Source organism: Neovison vison, chromosome 3, assembly GCF_020171115.1.
Source record: "Neovison vison isolate M4711 chromosome 3, ASM_NN_V1, whole genome shotgun sequence".
NCBI classification, from domain to species: Eukaryota; Metazoa; Chordata; class Mammalia; order Carnivora; family Mustelidae; genus Neogale; species Neogale vison.
This window is the reverse complement of record NC_058093.1, coordinates 55,451,103-55,477,546: the sequence shown is the minus strand read 5'-3', so window position 1 is coordinate 55,477,546 and position 26,444 is coordinate 55,451,103. Positions and strand designations below refer to the sequence as shown.

At 42.0% G+C, this 26,444-nt stretch overlaps 1 protein-coding gene across 2 annotated transcripts in view; it reads left to right on the top strand.

Moving 5' to 3' along the window:
- The window catches only part of ACVR1 (activin A receptor type 1), a 126,158-nt gene that overhangs the window by 84,602 nt on the left and 15,112 nt on the right, over window positions 1–26,444 (top strand). For both annotated transcript variants that reach the window (XM_044242103.1, XM_044242102.1), the window contains exons 4-9: window positions 1,672–1,935; window positions 4,182–4,393; window positions 8,021–8,120; window positions 11,722–11,868; window positions 18,329–18,604; window positions 22,696–22,893. In XM_044242103.1, coding sequence (XP_044098038.1) covers window positions 1,672–1,935; window positions 4,182–4,393; window positions 8,021–8,120; window positions 11,722–11,868; window positions 18,329–18,604; window positions 22,696–22,893 — 1,197 coding nt within the window. The remainder of the gene's footprint in view (window positions 1–1,671; window positions 1,936–4,181; window positions 4,394–8,020; window positions 8,121–11,721; window positions 11,869–18,328; window positions 18,605–22,695; window positions 22,894–26,444) is intronic.

Here is a 26,444-nt window from a genome sequence, read left to right as displayed (position 1 = left end):
TTTTCAAAAGAACGAGCAAGTCAATTATAAATAGAAGGCTTGTGTCTGTGTGTCTGTATGCACTTACTCTGTGGGATGAGGCACCCACATTACAGTGGGTAGTGAACTATTTTTCACTTCTTTGAAGAGGGAAGAAGAAAGATTAAGAACACTTTTCTCTTTTTGAGATAACCCACGTCTCTACACACACCCACACAAATCTGGGTAAATGAACTTGACATTTTCAAAGACCTTACCTTAAGGTCTCCTCTTGAAAGCACAGCCACCCGACCTGTTATTTTAAGAAAGAAGCAGTTATCTCACAGACCTGCTGCAGGGGGTTCAAGAATTAGAAGGCAGTCAATCTGTGCCAGAGGCCTTCGAAGCGAGCTTCTGCAAGCTGCATTTCTTTATATGAATGCTGCTTCAGAACCTCTAGGACTTGGCTGTTTACATCCTGTCTGCACTTTCCTTCCTGACTAGTGTAAACTGTTGGGACCAGCAAGTCTGAACTGACCAGGCAAGGGAAAAGAAAGAATGGTCTGAAGAATTAGACTGCAAATGAGTGTTTCCTGAAGAAGATAATTAGGGGGTCTGATCAGATGTGCTTCACTCATGGATGATACATTGTTGCCTCTTTCCACCACACCTTGGACCTACCAGGTGTGGACTGCTCCTGTGGTCCTGCCCGTTTCCTTACTGTTAAAACATTGTTCTGTGTTCTCTGACTCCTTGCACCCTTATCTTCAATAATCAGTGCCAGTTTTTTTCTGCCAGTCCAAAATGTGGAAGCAGCTATGAATTTCCATTGTAATGAACATGAAAACTTCAGTGTTACTAGTATTGAAAAATTAGTCTAGGCATCTGGCTGCAAATATTGGTAAGAGATATTTGTAATTAGAGGCTGCATCCTTGGAAACTCTCGATTATACTGGTAAATTACAGATAACGGCGGGAACACCAGCATTCCTTCTATTACTGGTTGATAGATTAGTACAGAGTTACCAGGAACTGATATTAACAATTGCCATATATTTAGGAGGCTTTTTAAAAAAAACAAAAAAAAAAAAACAAAAAATAAAGGTGATAAGCATTATGTTCTGGAAGAATATTTTATTATTATTTTTTTATTTTTAAAAAATATTTATTTACTTATGTATCTGTCAGAGAGAGCACAAGCAGGGGGAGCAACAGGCAGAGGGAGAAGCAGGCTCCTGACTGAGCAGGGAGCCCCATATGGAGTTCAATCCCAGGACCCTGGGGTCATGACCTGAGTCCAAGGCAGATGCTTAACTGACTGAGCTACCCAGGTGCCCCAGAACATTTTATTTTGATGCGAGAGAATTGGGATGTGAGAGCCCATCAGGCCAAAGGTAACGTGAAAGCCACAGTGGGGGAAGTTCATTGTCAGAAGTCTGCAGGTACATGATAACCATTCTTCGGCCCGATATGATCTAAGAGAGTACACAGCTCAGATAAATGTACTCATATTGAGAGGTGATTATTATTTGGTGGTTGGTCAAATGAGAGGTAAAAGATAACAGAATGTGGACATAACGGCCAACGATGATGCTTGGCCCGACTTTCTGTTGGTAAATGTGTTGTAATGGTCTTGGAGAAATGGTCTTGTTCGCCTAATGGGAATAAAACCTGTGTAGTGATTTTCTTTTCCTTGTTCTTGCTCCTTTGCAGATGAGAAGCCCAAGGTGAATCCCAAACTTTACATGTGTGTGTGTGAAGGCCTCTCCTGCGGGAGTGAGGACCATTGTGAAGGCCAGCAGTGCTTTTCCTCACTGAGCATAAATGACGGCTTCCATGTCTACCAGAAAGGCTGCTTCCAAGTCTACGAGCAGGGGAAGATGACCTGTAAGACCCCGCCATCGCCCGGCCAAGCTGTGGAGTGCTGCCAAGGGGACTGGTGTAACAGGAACATCACGGCCCAGCTGCCCACTAAAGGTTCCCATGGACTTTTCTATTTCTAGATCAAGGGTTTCCGTTGGTGTTGTTCTGATTCTATGTGGGTTAAAGATGGAAGTAGCCACAAGGCTTTCCTCCTACTCTTTAAACTAGAGGCCAGGAGTGAGAAGAAAGGTAGCTCTAGGTGAGGAAGGGAAAGGTATGGCCTTTTGGAATCTAAAGGGAGTATAGATATCTTTGGGTAAGGGAGCAAGGTAATGGCCATCTTGGGGATGGTTTGGCTGACTAGATCTCTCTTGGTCGTTGTATGCAGGCAAACGGCTCCTTTCTCTGTTCAGGAGCCATGATGTCATTATTTCAGAAACGGTTCGGCTTGGTAAATATTTATCTCTATGTTAAGCGTGTAGGAAGGAAAATGGAACATAAGACTCTGGTGGCTGAGTGGAATAGGTTTCCTTCTTTATGAGGAAAGAGACAAAGCCTCACTAACCTTTGCTCCCATATCTGATTTCCCAGTGAACCGTCACTGAGTCTTGAAGCTGGGTCAGATTTCACATGAACCTTGTAGTTTATGTGGCATCTTCTTTATGTTGTATTCATATGGATTCCATATCCAGGAGAATTCAGTCTCGCTCTGGAGCGGTTACCCCATAAAATGAGCCCCAATTTGCTATCTCGAAGTCCCTGCAAATATTAATGTTCCTTAGTCTTTGTAGACTCATCCAAGCCGGTTGATTCTCTTAACCTATTGTACATTTTTAATTGGCTTAAATTTAAAAGTATTTAATTTTGCACTCAGAAAAGAACCAAACCAAAAAAGTGGACTGGGAGAGGCTCCTAGGATCACATCATGGCAGAAATGTCAGCTAGCAGGGGGAGAGACAGAAAAAAAACAAACAAACAAACCCGTAGGAGGTTATGCTGTGCGGTATTTCAGTTATGGTGATGACCGGAAGGCATATAGAAAATGTTAATTCTGATATGCAAATGGGGTTGAATAATACAAGAAGATTTTAAAAAGAGAGATTAAGTATTTAAATGGCTAAAACTAAAAGGGTACTTGATGGGATGAACTTTACTCTTAACCTTTGTGAATTAAATTGTAATTAATGGAGTGGATGGCCGTGAAGAATTATCTGCACTGACGCAGGAGTTGTACCTACAGTACGGAAAGTTCCTAATCAGTAGAACACTCTGCAAGACTTGGAGTTGTAAGAGAAAATTTATTTTCTTGACTTAAGGAATTTCTAATTCAATTAGGGAGGCACCATATTTATAATTTAATGTTGTATATAATTAGTTTTACACTTTATCGTACAAATGACATGTACCATGGGGTATTATGTGCCAAGTCGTTGATTAATTTGGATTCGGAAAGTTAAAAGAAATGTATAAAGGCTGTCAGGCTTGTGGAAGGATTGTGGATTGCGGAAGGCGGCAGAGACGTGGAAAAGGCCTGTGTGGGGAAGAATGGGGCTTTTGGTGACACCGTGTCTTAAGGGGTCTGACATTCAGAGATGGTTATTGGTTGGGGACCTTTTAATTATGGACCATCACTATCCAACCAAGAGATTTTTTTGTTTAACTCCCTAGGCAAGTAGAAAGTCTTTGTGTGTATTTGCCCGAGTGGTATGTGAGTGTTGGAACGAATGCACGGCTGTTTGAATGGGTAACGTGCTAATGCCGAGCAAGGGGGTGAATGAGTGATTAGGCGAGCGAGTGAATCAGTGAATGAATGTTTTGAGCAAGTGAATATTGAATAAGTGAGTAAAAGAACAGATGAATGAATCGGTTCCCAGGCAGAAATCGTGATGTGGAAAGATCAATGAGAATTCAGTGGTAGACATCCAAGATACACTGAGGAGAGAGACCACAGATTGGGTAATTTGTTTTTAACTCAGCACTTTCTCATAGGAGTATCATAGCATCATCTCTGTCTGTAAGGGCTCAGGATAAAACATTCATATGATTGAATTTGTGTTAAGAAGAGTAGTACCAGGGACTTGTGAAGTACTTTGTATCATAAACGTACTTCCACCTACATGCACTAATGTGGTTGGTTCTCGGTAGAGTTTTTCAAACTCTGGTTGTGCCTGAATGAATAATGGTTCAAATGACCAGGCCGTTGGCTGGGTATTAGGAAATATTTTAGTTTTTAACAGTTCGTGACTTAGGAGACCGGGTGGTCAGGCTCAGGAGCTACTTGTTAGGTATCAGTTATGCTAAATATTAAGTAAACCGTGATCCTTACAGCCAATTGCATTCCTTTTCTCCCCCATCTCCAGGGAAATCCTTTCCTGGAACACAGAATTTCCATTTGGAGGTCGGCCTCATTATTCTGTCCGTAGTATTTGCAGTATGCCTTCTAGCTTGCCTCCTGGGAGTCGCTCTCCGAAAATTTAAAAGGCGCAACCAAGAACGCCTCAATCCCAGAGATGTGGAGTACGGCACCATCGAAGGGCTCATCACCACCAATGTTGGAGACAGCACTTTAGCAGTGAGTTTGAGACCCCAGGGAATCCCAAGCATAACAAAGATGGTGAAACATGCTTTCTTCTTTCCATCGTGAAATGCTAACTAGTAGCGGGGGCTGGACGGTGTGCACATGTACCACTGGTCACTTGTGTCCTAGGCAAGCCTGTGTTGGCCTGTGTTTAGTCTCCCATATGTGAGAACATTTTTTAGACAGACATTTATGTTCAGTAAGGGAGGGGATTTTTTTTAGTAGATTCTTGGTAGTTGTTTTTCTTTTGGGAGTAAGGGAAAGGTGAGGAGAATGGTTGCCTATAATCATTGGGGGGTAGAGGGGTGGGGTGGTGCTTGGAGTAACTCAGTTACTCTATTTTTAGCAATAAAAGTGCTTTCAAAAAAAGCACCTTTGCTTAATATTAAAATCACTTTCCCTTCTAGATTATTTTAACACCCTGTAATTTAAGACTTTAAAATTTGACATCCAAAAAAGCTGCTATTAAACTTTGCACGCTCCTGTGCTGCCCCCTTGTGGAGGTAGTCGTTTGGTTAAATCAGTGCTGTCCAATAGAAATAGGTGTGCCACATCTGTAATTTTAAATTTTCTGGTGGCCACTTAAAAAAAAGTTTAAAAAACCCCCACTGTAGGTGATATTAATTTTAACAGCATATTTGACCTAATGTATATAGTTACCATTTCAGCATATAATCATCAGTCAGAAAGAATTATGAATGTGCTGTTTTACATTCTTTTTATTTTTTTTTTTTGAGCTAAGTTTTTAAAATATGGTGAATATGTTAAACTCACAGCATATATCAGCTCAGACGAACCACATTTCACTTGCTAAAAGTCAATACGTGGCTAGCAGCTACCCTCAAAGACAGCTCAGGGTCAGACACCATTGGATTCATATGTTTTAAAGTTATTCTTTTGCATATTGTTCAGTGGTAAAATCACATGAAAAAGTGTCTTCCTTTTTTTTAACTTTTAAAAATTGTCAAGTGTTAATGTGGAAGAAACTTAAACTTTAAGTGAGAAAAGGGAACCACTTGCTATAAATAGGTCACAATAATATGCAAAAGAAAGAAGTGATAATAGCATTCTGAAACGATCCTAGGCTGAGTCTGATGCCTCCTCTGAAAAAGGTGAAGATTAGGGAGTGTTAGGTGTTAAAGACATGCTGATACCCAGTCAGGATTCTCCTTGTCATATTTGATGGAGGGCCATCCAGGTATATAACTTTCTAATGGGATCCAGCGTTATTTGATGTCATGGTCATGCATCAGCTAAGATCATCTCCTATTAAGTCTTGTTCTGCTAGACGACAAGCTTATGAGTGTGTGGAAGGTCTGCAGGCAAGCCTGCTCTCCAGCTTCCTCTCCACTGGAGAAGACTCACCCTCATGGATCTCTGTAGCTCAGGTGCTGTTCTTGGACCAATCTTGGCGAGTTGTTAAAACATTCGGTGGTGGCTGATACAGGCTGAGAAATAGCCCATCCTCCTGCCTTCCCTATCCTTGGGCCACCAGTCAAGCATACATTTTTGTATAAAAACCAGGAAGGAACCTTGTTTTTTTCCGTTTACCTACCTATTTAGATCATGGTATGGCAGAACTGGGGAAGAGAGGAGATGAGGACACTCTGCTTCCCAAAGTAGAGAAATATAGCTCCCCCCTGCCCAAGATTTTATTTATTTGACAGAGAGAGAGAGTGAGATCACAAGTAGGCAGAGAGGCAGGCAGAGAGAGAGAGGGAAGGAGGCTCCCCACTGAGCAGAGAACCCGATGCAGGGCTCGATCCCCAAACCCTGAGATCATGACCTGAGCCAAAGGCAGATGCTTTAACCCACTGAGCCACCCAGGCACCCCGAGAAATATAGCTTTTCGTTTGAAATGTACTTAGAAGTTTCTTTCCCATATTAAGGAAAATTCAATGAGTTTATTGAGTTAGGAGCAAGATATGAGGCTGAATCCTGAGGTTCTAAAGTCAATCAGTCAGAACTCCGTTTCCACAGAACTGCTAACCTCCATGGCTAATGATAGGACTATCTAGTGTGAATCACTGTTTGAATAGCTTCTGTGACTTTGGTGGAGGAATGGGAGTGTATACCAAAATTGTCTTCTCCACTCAATCATCTTAGAGGACAGTATATTGTGATAACAATCATAGCAAAGAACACTGTTTAAAACAAGTTGTCATTTTTGGTACATATACTTGCTTATTTAAGTGATACGCTCATTTATGTTATTCAACAAAGCCTATCTCACTGAACAGCCTCCTACATTGAAAAAGAAGCCTTGGGTTCAGGAGTTGAAGTCGATGTTTGTCAGTCATCGGCTGATGGCAACCCCTTGCCTTAAGTCTATGAGCTAGATTTAAAACCATGATTCTATATTATGAAAAAAAAACCCACATTTGTTTAATTTTCAGAATTATTCTCTCAAAAAAATTGAATGAATAAAGGGAAGAAAGTACAGCAAAAGAGATGGTTAGGGAGATGTGAAACTACTTCATCTAACGTTCAATTTCTTGTTGATTATCCATTTTGTGGTTTTTAAGGATTCTAAATATCTTCCTTTGGATGTTCAGATTTTAGTAATTTTGCTGATCAACAGTACTTCACAGTGGTGGAGTAAGTAAAAGAAGATGAAATTCAGACAAATCAATGTATTGCTTTAGCAGGCCAGCTAAGATGTCTGGGAAAGAATGAACTTTGGGGAATATAAGCTCAACACTGCTATAACCTTACCACCATCACCATGGGCACAATACCATGGGTTCCAAACAATCCATTCCTGATGCAAAGAGACGTCTACTCCTTGGCTTGCACTGAGAATCAAAAGGGAAAACTTATGAATGAATTGATTGGAGATTTTTTTCACAATATGTTGATTTTTTTAGAAGTAGATTTGGGCACGGTTTTATGTTTTAAATGAAAGTCCTGGGTTTTTTTCCCCTCTCAGATCTGTGGATAATTCACACCTAAAAATGACACTGAGGGTTAAGTTTTGTGATGCTTTTGTTCCTCACCCACCTAAAGGGTAATCCTTCCAGGGGACCCCTCTCTGCTTGAGTGTACCAGCCAGAGGACCCACGTGGCCATGGAGTCTTTGCAGTAGAAACAACATTAGAGTTGTTTGTACCTTATTCCTGATTTGTTTGTTCCTTGTTAGAGTTCCTTAGTTGGCATGTTGGCGAAAGTGAATTCTTTCACAGATGCCTATGAACAGAGCAGAACATGATTAGTTATGCCCTGGCCTTGGTCTTGAAGGCCCTTCCCTTCCTTTTTGTTCTCTGTGCTCCTCTTTCTGCTGTTTCCCCTTGTATTCGGACCTGCTTCCTGGACTTTCTAGTTTGCATCTTTGACCTTGTCTACTCAGGCTTTTTTTTTTTTTTTTTTTTAATACATGTGTTTTTATTCTAAAACTCTGGATGCAAGAAAAGACTACTTACCCCTCAGGAAAACCTATCATAAAAAGGGCTAGCTTCTGGTTTTCCTAAGAAAACCCGTTCTTTCTCCAGTGGTCCATGCACACCCATGGGCCGCATGTCTAGGACTGGCGTTTCCATGCGAGTCACAATGATATGCATGCTTGTACTTTAAGCTGGGAACTGTTTCTCAATAGTTTCTTTTTCTCCTTGTCTTGAACCACAGGATTTATTGGATCATTCATGCACATCAGGAAGCGGCTCTGGTCTCCCTTTCTTGGTACAAAGAACAGTGGCTCGTCAGATCACGCTGTTGGAGTGTGTCGGTAATTCTTTTTTCTCTTCTTTGTGGGTTGAATGCAATGTTAACTGTGGCTCTAGAAGCAGCATGGAACTTGGAAAATCTGTCTCATGTTGCCTGTTGCTCCTGAAATGACAGGAGACGGGGTGGCTCTGTTTCTGGTCTCCGTGCCTTGCGTCAGAACTCCTCAACTTGTTGGAATTCTCGTCAAAGGAATCTGTCGCTAGTTAGTATGATGAATGGCTAGTCAAAAGCTTTTAGTGGCAAGTAGACCTTTTGGGATGACGGGAAGGCATGAGAAATGAGTTAGCATGTCTGCTCCTGACTGGAGACATTGAGCGATCCGAGGGGAGTAGGCGTTTGGACAACGCACTTGCCTATGGCGGTTCTCCAAGCCCTCTCACTCTCCCACTGCCTTTAAAAATAATGAGATAAATTTACCAAAGCTACCTTTATAATTGCTTTGTTAAACAAGAGCAGTATCCATTTCTCTATGGCCTCTCATATTTTCCCCATCTAGGAACATGTTTATATAGAGATGCAGTCTTAATGGGTGTACAATTTGTGTTCCTTCTTTCCGTTTTAAGCTCACAGACATTTCCATATATCTGTACACATCACAAATATTTTAAGAGATTGTGTAACGAGGGTCTTTTGAATGATCATTGAATTGTATGTAATAGTACTACTCGAGAAAGCTTTTGCATGCATCTTACCTTTCTTTTGAGTACTCAGAATAAATTCCCAGGCGTTGGGGTTCCTGGGTCAAACTTTGTGACCTTTTTATGGCTTGTTTATAAATTGCTGATTGCCCTCTAGGAAGAGGGTACAGAATGCCTTTTTGGAGTGGGGGGGGGTCCTCAGTTTTATTGGTTTTTACTTGTATTTGGTGGGTATTTTCAAGTCACGTGATAGTTGTCATTAATTTCTTTTTGGGCAACACATAGGGACAGCCAGAGGGGTGGTGATAGGTTGGCAGTGTCTCTATACTCTTTCTGGTTCTCCTGATTTCTTTTTTTGGCAACTCCAGTCATTCCCTCTTTTGCTTTTGGGAGGTAGCTGGACGTCATAACCCGCCTTCACCACTGGGCTGCGGTTCTTCCACCTTTCTTTCTGATGTTTTGGAAATCGGGACATCCCCAGACCTGACAGTGGGAAAGGGGCTAGGCAATGTAGCGCGAGCAGCAGGTGTCACCTGTAGGCACACAGGTAACCAGCAGGAGCCTGTTGCCTTTGCTCTGGGTCTGCAGCCCCTGGGCCTCTGAGCCACACCTCACGTTTCTCCTCCTCAGTGGACTGGGGGCGGAGCAAACACGCATGGACACGCCCCCAACGTACCCATGTGACCAGCCAGGGTCGTCCTCTTGTACTGCCTAACATCCAGTTTGCTTATGAACAAGGGTGTTTGGGTATGAGTGAGGAGGCAGTGACGGGCTGTTTGCCTCTCTTGCTTATTACCCCTGCCCTCCTGCCCTCCCAGCCCCATGGCCACTTGCCATGCACAGGCAGCCAATCTCCATATCAGTTTTCAGAGCCCAACCCCAGAGTCCAAAGGGCAAAATAGTGTTGTACCTTTAAAAAACACATACTGTTTCTGGTGGGGTAGATATTCTTGAGCATTTTTGGAAATAGTATAAATTCAATGATAGCATTTTGTTGGTTCAGTGCTAAAGACTTTCATCAAAGCAATGCCATTTCAGTAGCTTCTAGTTAGTGTTCATGTGGTGTAGCCTTGAATAAAAATGTGTGTGATGAACTGCTTGGGTAGTGTGTTACCATTTGGGGTTCAAATTGGACTAGACCAGTTGTTACCAGATAGTGATTCGTGAACCCCCAAAGTTTCAGATACCGTATGGATTCCCATGGGGGGCTCCGTGCCCTGTACATTTGGGCAGTTCTGCTTCTGTTTTTAGGAACTCCTGAATAGGGTTGCATTTCTAAAAAGCATTTGACAACTTAAAAGCATTTGAAAACCATTGAAGTAGGTTTCTATTTTCAATCTGTCTACTTATCCTGACAATCCATCTCTGTTTTCTTTAAAAAAAAAAAAGATTTAAGGCAACTTTACAGTAATGTATACAATTCTCCGGGATATTTTTTCTCTCCTTCCTAATGAGACTGTGAGGACAAAGGGCAAATAGAGAGATGGAATGTAACCAGAGGCAGGAAAAGATCAGCATACTGTTTCCGGCGGCCCGTTTTGTAGTGTCTTAGCACTGGCCTTCGTCTTGAACTACAGATGCCGGGCATTTGCTATGACGGTATTAAAATTAGTCCTGCTCTAAATACTATTTTTGTGACCTGACAGCAGCCCACAGTGATGACTTACTGGCCACGTTTAACCTCCTTTTGCATTAGTCATTGGTATTTCACAGCGACATTGTTTGTCAGGATGGAGTCCAGACTGAGTGGCTTTGATTTTGTGTCAGGACCTAATCCCCTGGATCGACGTGCTTTCTTTCTCCATGTTTGGGTTCTCGTGGCTTTGCTTTGGAGCAAAGAGCTGTAGTCCTGGGTGTGCAGGTGCTGCTGCAGCTGCTGATTACAGGCCGTGACTCCCAGCAGCCCCTTGCCTGGGGGAGAGCCCTGCTGCCCTGTGAGGTGGGTCTCCCGCTGCATCGTTATCTAGGCTCCGCATGCGTCTTTACCCTCATTATACCCCGTGTTGAGCCCCATGGTCTCGCGGTAATTACCTGCTCCTCCCAGCCTCCCTCCTCACCCGTACCTGTAACGAAAGAGAAGAACGGAGGAGGGAGCATGTCACTGACAGGCTGACAGCCGTGTTGCTGGTGCAGGAGGGGGCACGCACCCCACAGAACAGATCACAGGTTGGGGTCCTTGCGTTTTTAGGAAATGCTTTCTCCAAGGGGCCCCTTCAGTGTGGCCCACTTCTGGCATCCCAGGGGCTGTCTAACAAGCAAATACCCATGACCAATGTCAGGAATCAGAACTGTTCTGGGATTATGTCTTTAAAACTCTGCAAATCCTCTTTTGAAATATATCCTCTGCCAAGAAATCCTTTAGGGAAGGTAGTGGTTGCTTATTGGTCTCCTCCACAGCATTGTTTTATGTGTGTGTGTGTGTGTGTGTGTGTGTGTGTGTTTTGGATCCTTCAGAATACAGATCTCCAACTTAATTGTCTCCCTTATGAAAAACATAAATGTGTATGTAAATTTGCAAATTTGGACACACAGGAAAATGTCCGCGTTGATCTCGTAGTAGGGAAAGGATCCAGTCAGCTACTCAGTTTATCTATGTGTGCTTTTTTTTTTTTTTTTGGCTTTCAGCACATTGGAATCTAATACTCTGTACCATTTTGTTTTACTAACAGTGTGCTTTTGAGAACCATACATGTTTTATACCTTTTAATAGAGGAATTTAGCTGTAAACCTTATAATTAGCAGGTTATTGTACAATGTAGATACTGAGGGTGTTGAATTTGCTGTGACAATGGGTGGCTGGAGGGGTGGGTTCCACCTTACTTTTGTATGTCTTCACAGGCGATAGGTTGTGGGATTGAGAGCACCAGATGAAGTTTTTTCAAGTACACAAAGGGCGGGGGCCAGAGTTGCTGGCAAGAAATGTATTGGCTCCCTTCTGTGTCACCTCTGTGTTGCTCTCCCCAGGGAAAGGCAGGTATGGTGAGGTGTGGAGGGGCAGCTGGCAAGGGGAGAACGTCGCCGTGAAGATCTTCTCCTCCCGGGATGAGAAGTCATGGTTCAGGGAAACAGAATTGTATAACACTGTGATGCTGAGGCATGAAAATATTTTGGGTAAGTACCAAGATAATCCCCTCATTAATTTTATCTAGAAAGAAATAATTGCCTACCTTTGCCCTCTCCGATTTGGTGTGTGTGAATTTGCAAGTCTCCCCTGAAAAGTGATAATAGGAATCATCAGCATTTATATCATGTTCAATTTTCTTTTAACACTAATTTCTTGTTTAAATCTGCAAAGAAGCTGAGTTTGAAGATTCTCTGGATGGTGAAAATGAAATCATTATTGCTAATTCTTATTCTGTAGGTTGTTATTTAAGCAACAAGAATTTACCCCATATTGTTCACTTCAAGGCTTCATCCGTTGTTCTACTTACCGCACCCTTTTTGAATATTTATTGAATCAAACTAAGAAAGCTCTTTGGACGATTTCCTAGAGATTCACAGCTCCCAGGGACATCGTAATTAAATGCACGTTCCCTCAAACTAGGCATGGTTTTCAAAGCCCAGATTTACAGAGGGATTTAGCATCCATTTTAATTTGGAAACTAAAGCTTAGAACCATTTGTGAAATCTGTGAAGAGCCCGCTGAAATACTGCTGTAGAGGTATAAGGGATGAGAATGTCCTTGTTCCCTTTGACTTCTCTGGTTTTGGAGCGTTTTCTCAGGGTGTTTATGCTAATACACGTATGATGAATGCTGCCCAGAGGGCCTCTTCAGTAGTGGATAGAAGGTTTATAGAGAAATTGACTCTATAGGATAGTGCTGGCCACTTCATGGCTATTGGATGAGATTTGGTTCATCAGAAGGCCATTGTCAGAATTTATTTCTATCCCGTTACTGTCAATTTAGTATTAAACCCGAATCAGGTTGTCTGCCAAGAATGGTTCGACAGTTGTCTAAAGTTTCTCTTTAACAGTGTGGTGATGTGTTCCATCTTTGAATTGTGTGTTTCTGCTGTTGTCTTCTCCCCTTGTCTTACCTGTGGGGGCCTAGCTGTCCCCCAGTTCTCCTTGCTCCTGTCGTTGCTGTTGGCCTCTGATCTCCAGTCCATGCTGGACTCCCACCTCCAGTCCATCTTGCTACCCCGAGTTATGTTTCACGCAGCCAAGATACTCCTCAAAGTGCTTTTCAACGACTCTTCCATTGCCTGACATTGGTGCCTTCTAGGCCAGGCTGTCCAGACTCCTTATTTGTTGGGGTCCCAGGGAGTCTTAGATTTTCTCTACGAATATCTCCAGATGGCAGTCACTTTGGATATCTGCCATTACTTGGGATCGCCATGAACATTAAGGTGTCTGTGCCTTTGTTCGTGGTCTTGATCATGCATGATCCCCACCCCACACTCCAGCCACGCATTCCTCCATGACAAAGTCTCAGTTCCTTTCCAGTTTCTCCCAGTGGATTGACTTGTGCTTTTCTGCCCCACCCCCCAACCCCCAACCCCCATGTTGCAGCTGTGCTGTAACTCTGATCGCACAAGCTTATGTCACAGCTAGATGCATATGTAGAACAGCAATGATCATTACTGTGCAGTAAGCCCTGCTTTAAGTGCGTCATGTACATTTTCTCCTTTCAGCTTCATAGCCATAAGGGCGTAGGTACTCTTGTTTTTTCTAGTTGTAACTGATGAGTTAACCCATCAGGTCACACCGTGGAGCTGAGAGTCACACTGGGCAGTGTGTTTCTTAGCCACAGTTCTGTACTTTATGTGGTAGTTAGCTAGTTGGGATTCGATGATGAGAGCACGAGGTGAAGATTCAACCACAGTCAGAATTAACCCCAAATGCCCCACTTTTCCCTCTGACCCTGGGACAGACAGGGTGAGCCACAGAGAAAGCGTCAGTTGTGTTCAAAGCTGTGATGTACAGGGAGTACTTCTCTTTAAACAGTGGAATGACTCGTACTGTGCGGTGCACATACTCGAAGAAATATGGGGGGTCTGGGATTCATTAAAGGAAGGGCATGTTCAGGCACCCATTCTCATTCTCATGGGCTCACAGGTTCATTGAGCAAAATGCACTAGATATTACAAGGCCGTGCAAATAGTCACTTTATCTGTGCCCTTGACTTAAATGAACCGTGATAACCTCCCATTGTCACTGAGGACAAGAATCACTTCCATTGCTTTTGTCACCACATGCAGTACTCAGGACAGTACCTTGCACATGCTAGGTGCTCAGTAAATATTTATTAAATTGGATTTAATCATAAAAGAGATTTGAAAAGTCACATTCATAACATGATTCACGTGAGAAGTGAGGTTCCCTTAGTGTGACCACCTAGGGCAAAACACTGTTCATTTCTTATTACCCGATGATCCTGGGAAATTCTGTATCTCTGAGATCTTTCTACCCTCATCATACTTACAGCTGTATGGACTGATTTCATTGTGTAGTTCTTTTGACTTTAAAAAGAAGGCTCATAGAGGGGGCGCCTGGCTCAGTGGGTTAAAAGCCTCTGCCCTCTGCTCAGGTCATGATCTCAGGGTCCTGAGATCGAGCCCCGCATCGGGCTCTCTGCTCCACAGGGAGCCTGCTTCCCTTCCTCTCTCTTTGTGATCTACTTGTGATCTCTGTCAAATAAATAAATAAAATCTTGAAAAAAGAAAGCTCATAGAAATGCACCAGGTTTTGTTTGTCTGTTTTCATTGGTTTCGGTTTTGGGGGGCTAAACTTGGTCACAGTTCTTTCCTTGCTTTGCCAGTTTTCTGTATTTAGAGACTTTAAGGTTTTCTGTAACCCTTTTCCTTTTCTATCAAAGGAGCATCTTATATCGAATATTAGATCATGATTTCCCGCCCACCCTGGAGTATTACCAACTCTAGCCCCTCAAAATAAATCAAGTGACACACACACACACGTTTACACATATATGCATACATACAACACTCTGGGCCCTCATTATTTATCCCCCTACAACAATATCTTTCAAATGACTAGACTTTGCTTTCAACTCTTCTGCTCTGTCTGGTGTAGAAGTCAACAGCCAAAGGGGTAACGGGAGGCTGTGCTGGTTTGTGGCAGGAGCAGTGGTCGGGGGGTTGGAGACGCTGGTTTCTACTCTCAGCACCTCCACCATGCCCACTGTGTGACTCTGGGCCAAAGTTGTATGTTTCTGAGCATTCTTTCCCTCATTATTAAGACCAAGGGAGTCCAGCTAATGTGAGAATTTTACTCCAAAGTCTCATCTTGCATGCTTTTGAAGAAATGACTGTAAAATAATGCAGCTTACTGTTTTAGTCGTGTGAAGTGGAGAGTTCAGTGATACACGTACAGTCAAATAGTGCAGCCTCTGCCACCCTCCCTCTCTAGAATCCTCTGTACTCTGAAGAGAGAGCGCCTGAGCATTTAATCAGACTTTCCTGAGACCCAAGGGGAAGTAAAGGAAGTTACCCACAAAAAATACTACATTGCAGGGTTGTTGTGGTTTTCACCGTCCCCTGAGCTATTCTGAAACATAATAGTAAGCAGTTATTCTCGATACATCCCGTGTTAGGCATCGTATGAAGCGCTATACCTATAATTAACTCTTCCGTTCTCACCGTACCCATTTGAGGTGCTGCTGACGTTATCCTTATCTTACATATGAGGAAACCAGGGTGGAGATTTTATATGACTTTTGTGAGATCACCCAGCTCGGGAATGGTGGAGCCCGTCTTGGCATTCAGCGGTCCAGCTCCGGGGCCCAGCGCTCTGCAGCCCCCATGCCCCACTGTGGTGGCCTCAGTCCTCAGCTGTCCTAGCTGCCTGGTTCCTGGGAGAGTCACCAGGGAGAGGCTCACAGGGGCTACGGATGACCTCACTAACGATTTTGGGTTTTATTTACCTTCCTGAGGAGCCTGGGAGGATGACCTGGGCTGTTAAATAAGAGATTTTTACTCTAAACACTTTCTTTCCCCATTGTGAACACATCCAGTGGCTGTGCCAGCGTTCCAACTTAGAAGTACCTGTTCTGTTCAGCGTTCACTAACAGGAGAGTGCTTTGATGGAAAATGCAAAAATTCCATAAAAATGCCCTCGCATTCTGAAACAAACGTAGTTCTGTAATTCACACTTGGGAGATAAATAGTTAAAAAATAAGTCCTGCCTGTTAAAAAGTCATTTTTCCGCAATGTCTAGAGCGTAATTAACGGGACAGACAGAATCCTTCTCTAAGACCTAAGGGGCTTAGAGAACGTGAGAGAATAAACATTTGTTTGTCATTTATCTATTTATTTAATGAGAGGCTGCTTTCCCTTGGGCAGAGAAATCAGTAGAGGTTACATAAATACACAGCAGTAATTTAATTTCTTTTGAGTGGTACTTATAGTTTAGGATATTTATTTTTGAAAATCTCATTAATGATTAATACCATTTGGTTTAAAATGATAAAGTAGAAACATCTTTTCTAGTAGGAATAACTAATATCTGAGTACACATTTTGATTATTCGTGTTATGGCAGCAAAGGGCCCCAAGAGAAGTTGCTGTGGGGCCACAGAGACATATTGGAGCGAGGGAAGGAGTGAGAGTCAGGCTGCCCCTGAGAACTGGCTTGGAGGGCAAGAAAAAGAGAGGTTAGGGGATCAAGGTGTGGAGACATTGCTTTGTTCACTTCACAGATGTCCAGTGGATACAGGTGTCACATTGTCTTTCTCTGAGTAGAAGTCAGAGCCCCCCGTTGGGGGTGGTATGGCATAGTGGTTAAGAGTATGGGTTCTGGAGCTGGGCTGCCGGGGACCATTACTAGCCTTAATGTCAGTGCTGTCCTCTGCTTCCTTCCTGTGTGAGTGTTGGATTACGTTCAGAGTGTCTCGAAGAATTGTGCCTGGCACTTTGTTAGTCCCCGTAAGCACTAGTTGCTTCTCTTGTTGATGACGACAATCAAATAGGGGACCTTTTCTTTGTTCCCAGAGTTTCCTGTACAAGCTGAGGTGTGTCCACATGGCTAGCACCCAACTTGGGATCAATGACAACTTAACAGATACGTGATTTGGCATTTCCTAGCAGCACTTTCATTACTTATAAACTGAGAATAATGATATCTGTATTCCTGGTGTATTGAGAAAATTCTTATGAGAAAATGTGTATGACAGCAGCACAAACTTTATATCACACTCTGTGTGAGTGTGAGGGATGTTCTGCCTGGTTCTGTTTTCCAGGATCGTCGCACAAGGCATTTAATCCTGCCTCAAGCCATGTCTGTCTGATTTGTTGTTGTTGTTGTTTTTAAAATATTCTTTTATTTATAAGTCCCAGATGTCACTACTTGTAAGTATGACCATTAGGTGTGTATATTTTATATACATGTATCAACATAGAGTATATTCAATGTATATTATACACATAACATATACTATATATGTAGAGAGAGAGAGAGAGAGAGAGAGAGAGAATGCACAAGTGAGCAGGTGGAAAGCATGTCTGCAGTAGGAGAGACAAGCACATACATCACAGTTTATTTCGTAGGCTGGGAAGTTCTAAAGTTCATTCAGTTTGCTCAAGGTTCCTTATTGGCATCTGTCATACCTCACTTCTTTTCAAGACTGCTTCAGTTATTGCTTCTTGATGGAAGCCTGTTGGAACATCTCGTCTGAATTATTAGGATTCCCTATTCTGGATACATGGTGCCCTTTGCAGATCTAACTGTACTTTTCATCGTATTCATTACATGATATTCTAATTTTTGCTTTTTGTATCTGTCTGCTTTTCTGGTCAACAGACACTGTCATCTCAGTTTTCTTGTGTGACTGACAAAGAGCATCACAGATGTTTATTATATTTGGTTTCTTTTTTATTTGATGAGTAGTCAATCATGTCATATGAACTTATCCCTTTATCTTACATCTGAACAGAGATAACCCAGAGAACGTAAATGAGTTGCCCAGTATTATACAGCAAATTACCGGCAAAGTCAATACTGGAACACAGGTTTTTAGATTTTATGTTTTTTATTCTTTTTGGGTGGCTGATGAATAATCTGAGCTTGGAAAATGAACATGATAAAGAGTTTGATACTATCATTACAGATAAACACAAAGATATTATTCCTATCTGAATTGTAACGCAACGTAAAATCTTTTTAAAGGATTATTTATAATGAAAATGAATATGGACATTTCCTGCTCATTAGAAGTACCTTTTTTTTTTTTTTAAAGATTTTATTTATTTATTTGACAGACAGAGATCACAAGTAGGCAGAGAGGCAGGCAGAGAGAGAGGGGGGAGCAGGCTCCCTGCTGAGCAGAGAGCCCAATGCGGGGCTCGATCCCAGGACCCTGGGATCATGACCCGAGCTGAAGGCAGAGGCTTTAACCGACTCAGCCACCCAGGCACCCCTAGAAGTACCTTTTTATGGAAGTAGGAAGAGTAGTATGTTTTTCTGTTGATGCCTCTGTAAACCTTTCATGGCAGTTGGTTAGTTTAGTTATTTTTTGTTACAGGTGTCATCTGTTGTATGGGTCACTATCTCCTTATACTAAGAGTTATAATGTGAAATTCTTACATGTCTGCTAATTTTGTTCTTGCTCTCTCCAGGTTTTATTGCTTCAGACATGACATCAAGACACTCCAGTACCCAGTTGTGGTTAATCACACATTATCATGAAATGGGATCGTTGTATGACTATCTTCAGCTCACTACTCTGGATACTGTCAGCTGCCTGCGAATGGTGTTGTCTATAGCTAGTGGTCTCGCGCATTTGCACATAGAGATATTTGGGACCCAAGGGAAGCCAGCCATTGCTCATCGGGATTTAAAGAGCAAAAACATCCTGGTTAAGAAGAATGGACAGTGTTGCATAGCAGATTTGGGTAAGGTTTTAAAAATATTTTTTTAATTACAGATTTTACGTTTGTTGTTATTCCTTTGGTTAGCTAGGTCACATCCATGCCCCGTCCCCTAACATCCTGTTATGAAGACTTTCAAGCATGCAGGCAAATTGAGAGAACTTCCCAGTGAGTATACCCACTACCTAGATTCTCCCATCAACATTTTACTGTTCTCAAGCTTTGTCCCATATCCCTGCCTCCCCACTCATCAATCTGCCTTTAATCATTGATACGTCCCCAAGTGAATGACAGACAAAAGAGCCTTCTCTTCTCAAGACTTGAGCATGTATACCACGGTGTCGTGCCCTGGAGTCTGTCGTTTGTTGACTTTTTTCCCTCTGGGTAAAATTTCAGTTTCATGCAAAATAAACAAATCTTAAGTAATACATTCTCAGAGTTCTGACAAACGCTGTAAAATCCAACTCTCTTTTGAAATTCAGACCCTCGCATGATCTTGGAAAGTCACTTCCAAGTGAATTGCTCCTTTAGTCAGTTCCTGACCGGCCCACCGTCAGCAGCAACCTGTGGTCTGTAGCATTTACACAAAGTAGGTACACAATTAAATAATCTGTGCAATGAGGGGCCTCTGGGTGGCTCCATTGCTTAAGTGTCGACTCTTGGTTTTGGCTCAGGTCATGATCTCAGGGTCGTGGGATGGAGCCCTGTGCCATGGACAGTGTGGGGTCTGCTTGAGACTCTCTCTCCTCTCCCACCAGTCTTTCTCTCCCCCCAAATAAATACATATATAAAATCTTTAAAAAAAAAAAACAAAAAAAAACTCTGGAATGAGTTCATCTTAAAAATGGCTTCTAAAGTTGTTTTTCTGTAACCATGGCAAAATTATCAGTCAAAAAGAGGAAAAATATTCTGTAACAAATTCACAGTTTGCCCTGCTGGGATATCTCATTCCTGTGGTGTTAGGGTAATGCTCAGTGTAGCTTTAATTGCATTATAAATAAGATTATTTTCATTTGTAATGACACTGTATAGAAAACCATAGTCAACTTGGATATTGGCTGAATAATTACACTAATGAGAACTGAATTGTAATATTGGTTATTCATTTCAGTGGACTATGGAGAGTCCTCGCTCTATTTGATTAAAACATGGTTTATACTATATTCGTATCATTGTAGTCATTGTGAGGCTGATAAAGGTTTGGACAGTATTAGCTCTTGTATATACATGATGAAATGTATTCTTATTTTTTAGACAAAGGATTTGACACGTCCAGAAAATGTATTTCTTTTGAAATTCTTTTAAGTCTTTGTATTCATGCTGAGAATTATTTTACGGTATTTTGCAAGAATTGTGAGAAGAAAAATATTTAGGATAGCGTTGAAAGGGTATGGCTCTAAAGTTTTTTGTGGGTAGTTTTAGTTGTGACATAGAGGACTTTTATGGCCATGCCCTGGCTTTTGGAGCAGGGTGATTTGAACTTGAATCCTGGCTTTCCCAGTTATCACCCCGTATATCTCTGCAGATATTTTAATCTGTTTATCTGCCCAGAGTGCAGGACTACTTCTACTCGATTGGGGGACTTAGCAAGGAACACTTTAGCATTCGACACTCTGCACTCTACCTTAGTATTGTTTCAAATGTTCATTACGTGCCCAAGTATTATTCATGTTACTCAAAATCAATCATTATGTAACTCACATGGTTCCTGTAAAACTCAGAAATTATTATACTTGCTTGGCAAATAGTAAGCATCAGATGGTCACTGCTATTATAGTACAGAAGTCTAGGGGAGATGGAGAATTGAAGACATTGGCTTTGGTTATAGGACTTGATAGGGAGTCAGAGGTGTTTTTCAGTAAGTCCAACTAATTAGTTATTCATTTTTCTTTCTTTTGGCCTGTAGCCTTCCAAGTAGACATATGGATTTGTACAAAAATCTGTGTTAAGGTCATACTATTCAGGGGGTAGTTTCTTGGTACCAAAGACAACTCCAATGACACCGTCATTTGTGTGTCACTTTATACCCAGAAATTAAGGATCCCTCATTTGAAATCATGTTCTGTTATTGATACTGCCGAAATACCAGTATTCTATTTATTTTTCCAACTTTTTATTATAAAAAATTCAAACAAAATGACTGAAAGAGTACTAAGTATAATGATCATATGCACAACACCTAGATTCAACAATTGTTAAAATTTTGCTATATTTGCTTTATATGTAGGCGTACATCTGTCTTTACTCATACATTTGAAAATAAGTTACAGACATCACAACACCTTACTCCTAAATACTTCAAAATATTCAAATCACAGTTTATAGCACCTACAACTATTGATAATTCTTTAATAGCATTTAATGTCCATTTTCAGATTTTCCTAGTTTTCTCAAACAAGAATTCAGCCCAGTTTTACACATTGCATTTGGTTGTTTTACCTCTTTAGGTAGCATGATAATTATCTATTACTGGGTAACATATTACCTCTAAAACTTAGCAGCTTAAAATAACACAGATCTGTTATCCTATGTCGTCATCTGAGGGTCAGTAATCTTGGGATGACTATGCCCTCTGGTTCTGGCTCAGGATCTCTTGTAGGGGTTACACACTCAAGCTGGCGATTAGAGCTGCAAGCATCTGAAGGCTTCGTCAGGGCTGAAGGAACTCCCAGGATAGTTCTAGTCTCATGACTGGTGGCAGGAAGCTTCAGTCCCTGGTCTGGGGGACCTCTCCACAGGGCTGCATGAGTGTCCTCATAACACAAGAGAACTGAGAGAGAGCAGAGAGGAAGCCATGGTGCCATTTATGCCCTAATTTTGAAGATCTCCGCTCACTTCTGCCATGGTCTGTGTGACTGTCCAGCCCACACTCAGGGCATGGGGAATTGAGTTTTACCTCCAGAAGGGAGACGTTTCAAAGAACTTGAGGACATATTTTTAAACCACCAGAGCTAGTATTGCTGTGATCTATTTAAACTACACCTTTTCATATTCTGGTATTTTGACACTTTGGTTCTGGAAACGGTAGAGAAGTGTATATGTTTCGGGAGATGTTCATCACGGCCACAGAATCTTGGGGTTGAGTAGAAGAACCAGGAAAAGGAACCAGTGTAGTAGAGTGAATGCAGTTGCTGATTTCTCTGTAATTATTAAGGGTGCAATACCATGTGTCATCTCCTTGGCATGAGAAGGAGTCCTCATCCCACACATTCAAAGTCATGGAGCTGGGGGGAGAAGCATTCTCCACAGAAAGCTTGAGGGGTCCCCAAGGGATCGTTGGACTGCAGAGGTTTTCAGAGGCCATTTGTTCCAGTTTGGCACTTCTCATTATTTTGAGTGTTAAAGGAATCATTTTGAGTTGGTCAGCATCTACTCAAAAAGTAATTTCATTCTCAAATGAATCATGCATGTATCTGCCTAACCCTCCTGGTCGGTGAGGAATGCCAGGGCTCTCTAATTGAAGAATTCTGAAATGAGTCATGGTTTGAGAAAGTGCTTCAAAGCCATTTAGCATGAGAGTTGAGCTTTGAATCAAGGTCTAGCTTGATGCTGGGTGTATGCATGACTGTAGAGAAAGGCCTGTGGGTTCGGTCAGTGTCACTATTTCTCAGACAAGCAGCTCTTCTGAAAGGGATGGAGCCGTGCCTGCAGCAGCCCGCCCTTCAAGTAGTGATACATCACCTCACATTCTCTGCCTCACGCTGTTGGAAGTCTGTGTTTGCCCACTACTGGGAGCTGTGGTGGAACATGAGAGCTTTACTTCTCCTAAGACCTTTGGAGGTTCCCACTTAGCCTGAGAGACTATTTTTCCTGTGGACTTGAAATACTGGCCTTCTATTGGTTTGGTGTGTTGGTTTATTATTCATCCAGATCTTTTTGTTTCAGAGGTTCAGGTGTTAACCTAAGAGCTTCCGACTGTTTCTGGCATTAGTTCTTTTTTCAGTTGTCACAGAAGTCCTCTCCACAATATTCCAGAGCTGACTTACTCTGGGTATGGTGCCACAGTGACCAGGAGTACCACCAGAGGGCGCTCCTGATGGGGTCTGTTTAAAAACTCTTCAGCAACCCTCTTGAAGAAAGGAAGTAACTGACCCACCCTGTTTTCTCCCTTTCAGGCCTGGCAGTCATGCATTCCCAGAGTACCAATCAGCTCGATGTGGGGAACAACCCCCGTGTGGGCACCAAACGCTACATGGCCCCTGAAGTTCTAGATGAAACCATCCAGGTGGATTGTTTCGATTCTTACAAGAGAGTTGATATTTGGGCCTTTGGACTTGTCTTGTGGGAAGTGGCCAGACGTATGGTGAGCAATGGTAAGTACCTGATCGAATGTAGGAATGTCCTTCCCCGAGTCCTCTTGATTCTGCTGTCTATAAAAGGGCAAAGGAAATATTTAAGTCCACATTGTTCCATGAATCATACTTATTCTTTGAATCATACATCAAGCTATCAGCATCTATATTTGATTTATGGCTAGTAGGTGGAATGTAATGGCATTATATTTTAGCTACACAAGAGGAAATGAGGGTTGAAAAAGAAGAATATTTCGGGCTGGGACATCTGGTCCTGGCGCTGCCTCCCTGGTGGTTGAGTGTAAGCCCCCAATAAACACTGCCTGACTCTTAAAAAAAAAAATAAAAATGAATATCTCTGGAAAAGTCTAGTTAGGTCTAGTTAGTCTTTGGCTCTTCTTTTGTTTGGTCCATATTTCATTCCTTCCTTTCTCCATCTTCCTCTTCTGCCTTTCTTCCCACCTACTCTCCTCCTTTGTTCTTCCCACAAGTGGGATTTAACATGAGAAGAATGCTCCAGTAAATCTACGAGTGAATTCTGCTGTTTTAGGTATTTTTACTTCTTAAATGTGGGTTATTGAGAAAAGGCTCAGGTTGCACACTCAGAATTCACCTCCTTGTAAGAAGCAGGCTGTGTGTTCTGAATTTGTGGGATTCAAATTCAGGAAGCCCTGAGTAGGTGGCCAGTGCTGGTCCTCTTACGAGTAAGTTTTGTGAAATGGTGTCATCTTCGTGGTTACAGAAGCATGTGGTTACAGGAGTGGTTACAGTCATTTTCAACCTGTGGCCCCTACAATCAACTCTTAACTTATTATGGTCTTTCCTGTATGCAAATCAACCGCAAATACGTTGTTGAACTTGACTGGAAATGCACTGTATTCTGAAAGGACTAAGTGGATTGTTTTAAATTGCACCTGCCCCAGCTACCCAGAAAGTGGATTTCTACGGCAGGCTCTCTTGAATCACCTATATAAACTTCTGTCTTCTCCGCTGGAAGTCTTCTTTCAGAGGACAGGTCAGAAATTGCTCCAGAAAAACAGGAAAATGCTATTTGTTTAGATTAATATTTATTTTCAAAAGCTACTTTCCCCTCCTAGGAGTCCTTGGAATCCTGGTTTTGAAGTATGAAGGAAATAATGTGTGAATTCTTAAGGACTGAGATTCTTGGGGCAATCATAATTTTTCTGAACAACATAACCGGAGAATAGGAAGTTCTTTGAGAAAAGTGGCATCAGGGTAATTTACCCTAGCTTTCGTGTGCAGTAATTCAATTTGGCATGCCTTCATGGTAGCTGCTGCTGCTGCTTTTTCTTTTCTTTTTTTTCTCTAACAGCAGAGTGTGTCTGGCTTTGAGACCCTTGAGTGTCTATTAAAGGCAGTGTTTCAGATTAAACATAAACGTACATGCATTGCTACCTGACCGTTCTTTTAATTTTCTTTTTCTTTTCGTTCTTCTGATGGAGTCATGAACATCTTCTTGGTAATTATTTCTCAGTCGTTGGGAGCTTACCGACTAGCATTTTGGGCTGTCAGGTGCCTTGAGAAGTATCTGTAACAGGGAGATGGTTTTGCTGATTTATGAACCTCTGAACTTTGCCTGGAATTACACATCGACTTCATTTGCTCACCCTCTCCCCAATAATCCTTGAGCATCTTGGAACTGAAAATCTAATTTTAATTTGTTTATTTTAGCACACAATTTAGAGAAGGATTGGCGTCATGATAAACTATGCACTGGGGAACTTGCCCCCAGTGAAGAGGAAACTAATATCCCGAGGCCAGGATGGTAGTCGGCCAGCGGCCGCCGGGCTGGAGCAGCTCCAAGCAGGCCTGCATGATGAAAGCGGAGCTTGGCAGAAATGCGGGATTTGGGCTTTGTAAGAATTCATGTTGCAAATGCGTTCCCTGTGTCACAGGCATCAACCCAAGTGGCTCTTAAAGATCACTTGTTCTTAATAGGAGTCCGTGTGAAATTAGAGTCGTCGGTTTAAAACTGAGCTCAGCAAATGGTAGTTTGCATCATCTGTTCTGTGTTTAATGTTATTTTGCTGAAAAAGATCATGGAGAGTAGAGGAAGAGAGACTATTTTGGTTGTTTGATTGATTGACTTCCTGTTACATCATCATTTAGGTGGCTCTGTGGTTCCTAAAATTCTGTGGGTTGAACTTCTCTTCTGTGGTGTGGTTGGATTTTTAGTGGGAGGTAAGGGTATGTTGTGTCTCCTTTTAAATCAGTTACTGTCCCTTGGCAGTGACTAATTTGATATTTTCCCCTTCTCTTTTTAGTACCCCCCCCCAATCCTCCCATGAATGTTCTCAGGCGCGCGCACGCGCACAGATGGAAATCACTTTATCTGGACTCAAAATAGGTTTGCATGTGGGATTGAACACTGCTAGGTTTGTTATTAATATTTTAGTTATTACTACACCAAAACGAAGATGAGTAGAAAGAAAAATAAGAGAAAATTTACCCTTATGTTCTAACATCCTGTGCTTTCCACTTCTTCTCTATGCACCCTTGTATGTGTTGTTGAGTTTCTTAGCGTCATAATATAGACACAGTTCTGTATCATCTTTTTCATTCAAGTGTGTCGTTAGTCTGTGTTTATTTTATGTGGTCACGTGATATTTTATTAGCCATGTTCATGTGGCAGACATCCCATCTCCTCCATTTGGGTCCTATATTAGGTACATTTTGTTCATATAACTTTTTCATTTGGAGAATTAATTCTTAATCTGGAAACCAGTCGACCTAATAGGTCAAAAAGTATGGAGGTTTTATGGCTTGACACATATTGCCAAATTGCTTTTCATAAGAGTTGCACTAATTTCCAATCTCCCGCTCACCCCAGGGTGTGATGTACCTATTTCACTTTCTTACTAGCTTTAGGAACTGTCATTAAAAGAATATATATTTTTGAAATTATTGCATATAAAATGTAGCTCATTTAAATATATGAATGTCTTATCTTAGGAAGGTCGTTATAATTATGCATCCTTTGAGTTTCTGAGTCCGTGATAAAAATTGATGACCAGATAGTTTTCCTGGAGCAACAGGATCCTCAAGTGAACCATGAGTATAAAAATATGTTGCATTTTGTATTTTCATTGGAATGTTACATTTATTTGCTGCTAATAATAAACTTCATGCTGTTTCTATACAGGAAATGAGAATTAAGTCCATGTGCACATCTGAAAACTTCTCACTAGTGTCTTTTATACTTATGTTTCGTCTGACACCGAATTTGCAGTCGGTGGGAAGGAAAATGGTTTCTTACCCTTCCTGTGTGAATTTTGGGGGTCCACTTAAGGCAGAGGTTTGCCTGGATTGATAGTTCTTAAACTGCGTGTGCGTCAGATTTGTCTAGAAACAGAATGCTGGGCCCGCCGCCCCGGGGTTTCTGACTTAGGGGGTTTGGACGGAGAACCTCCCTTTCTAACAGGGCCACAGGTGATCCCCATACTACTGTTGCATCAGGGACCATGCTCTCGAGAGCTCATGTTGACATGGGATCCGTCTTCCCAGGCTGGGAAATAGACGGCCTCCAGGATGTCGACAGTCTCTCCAAGCGG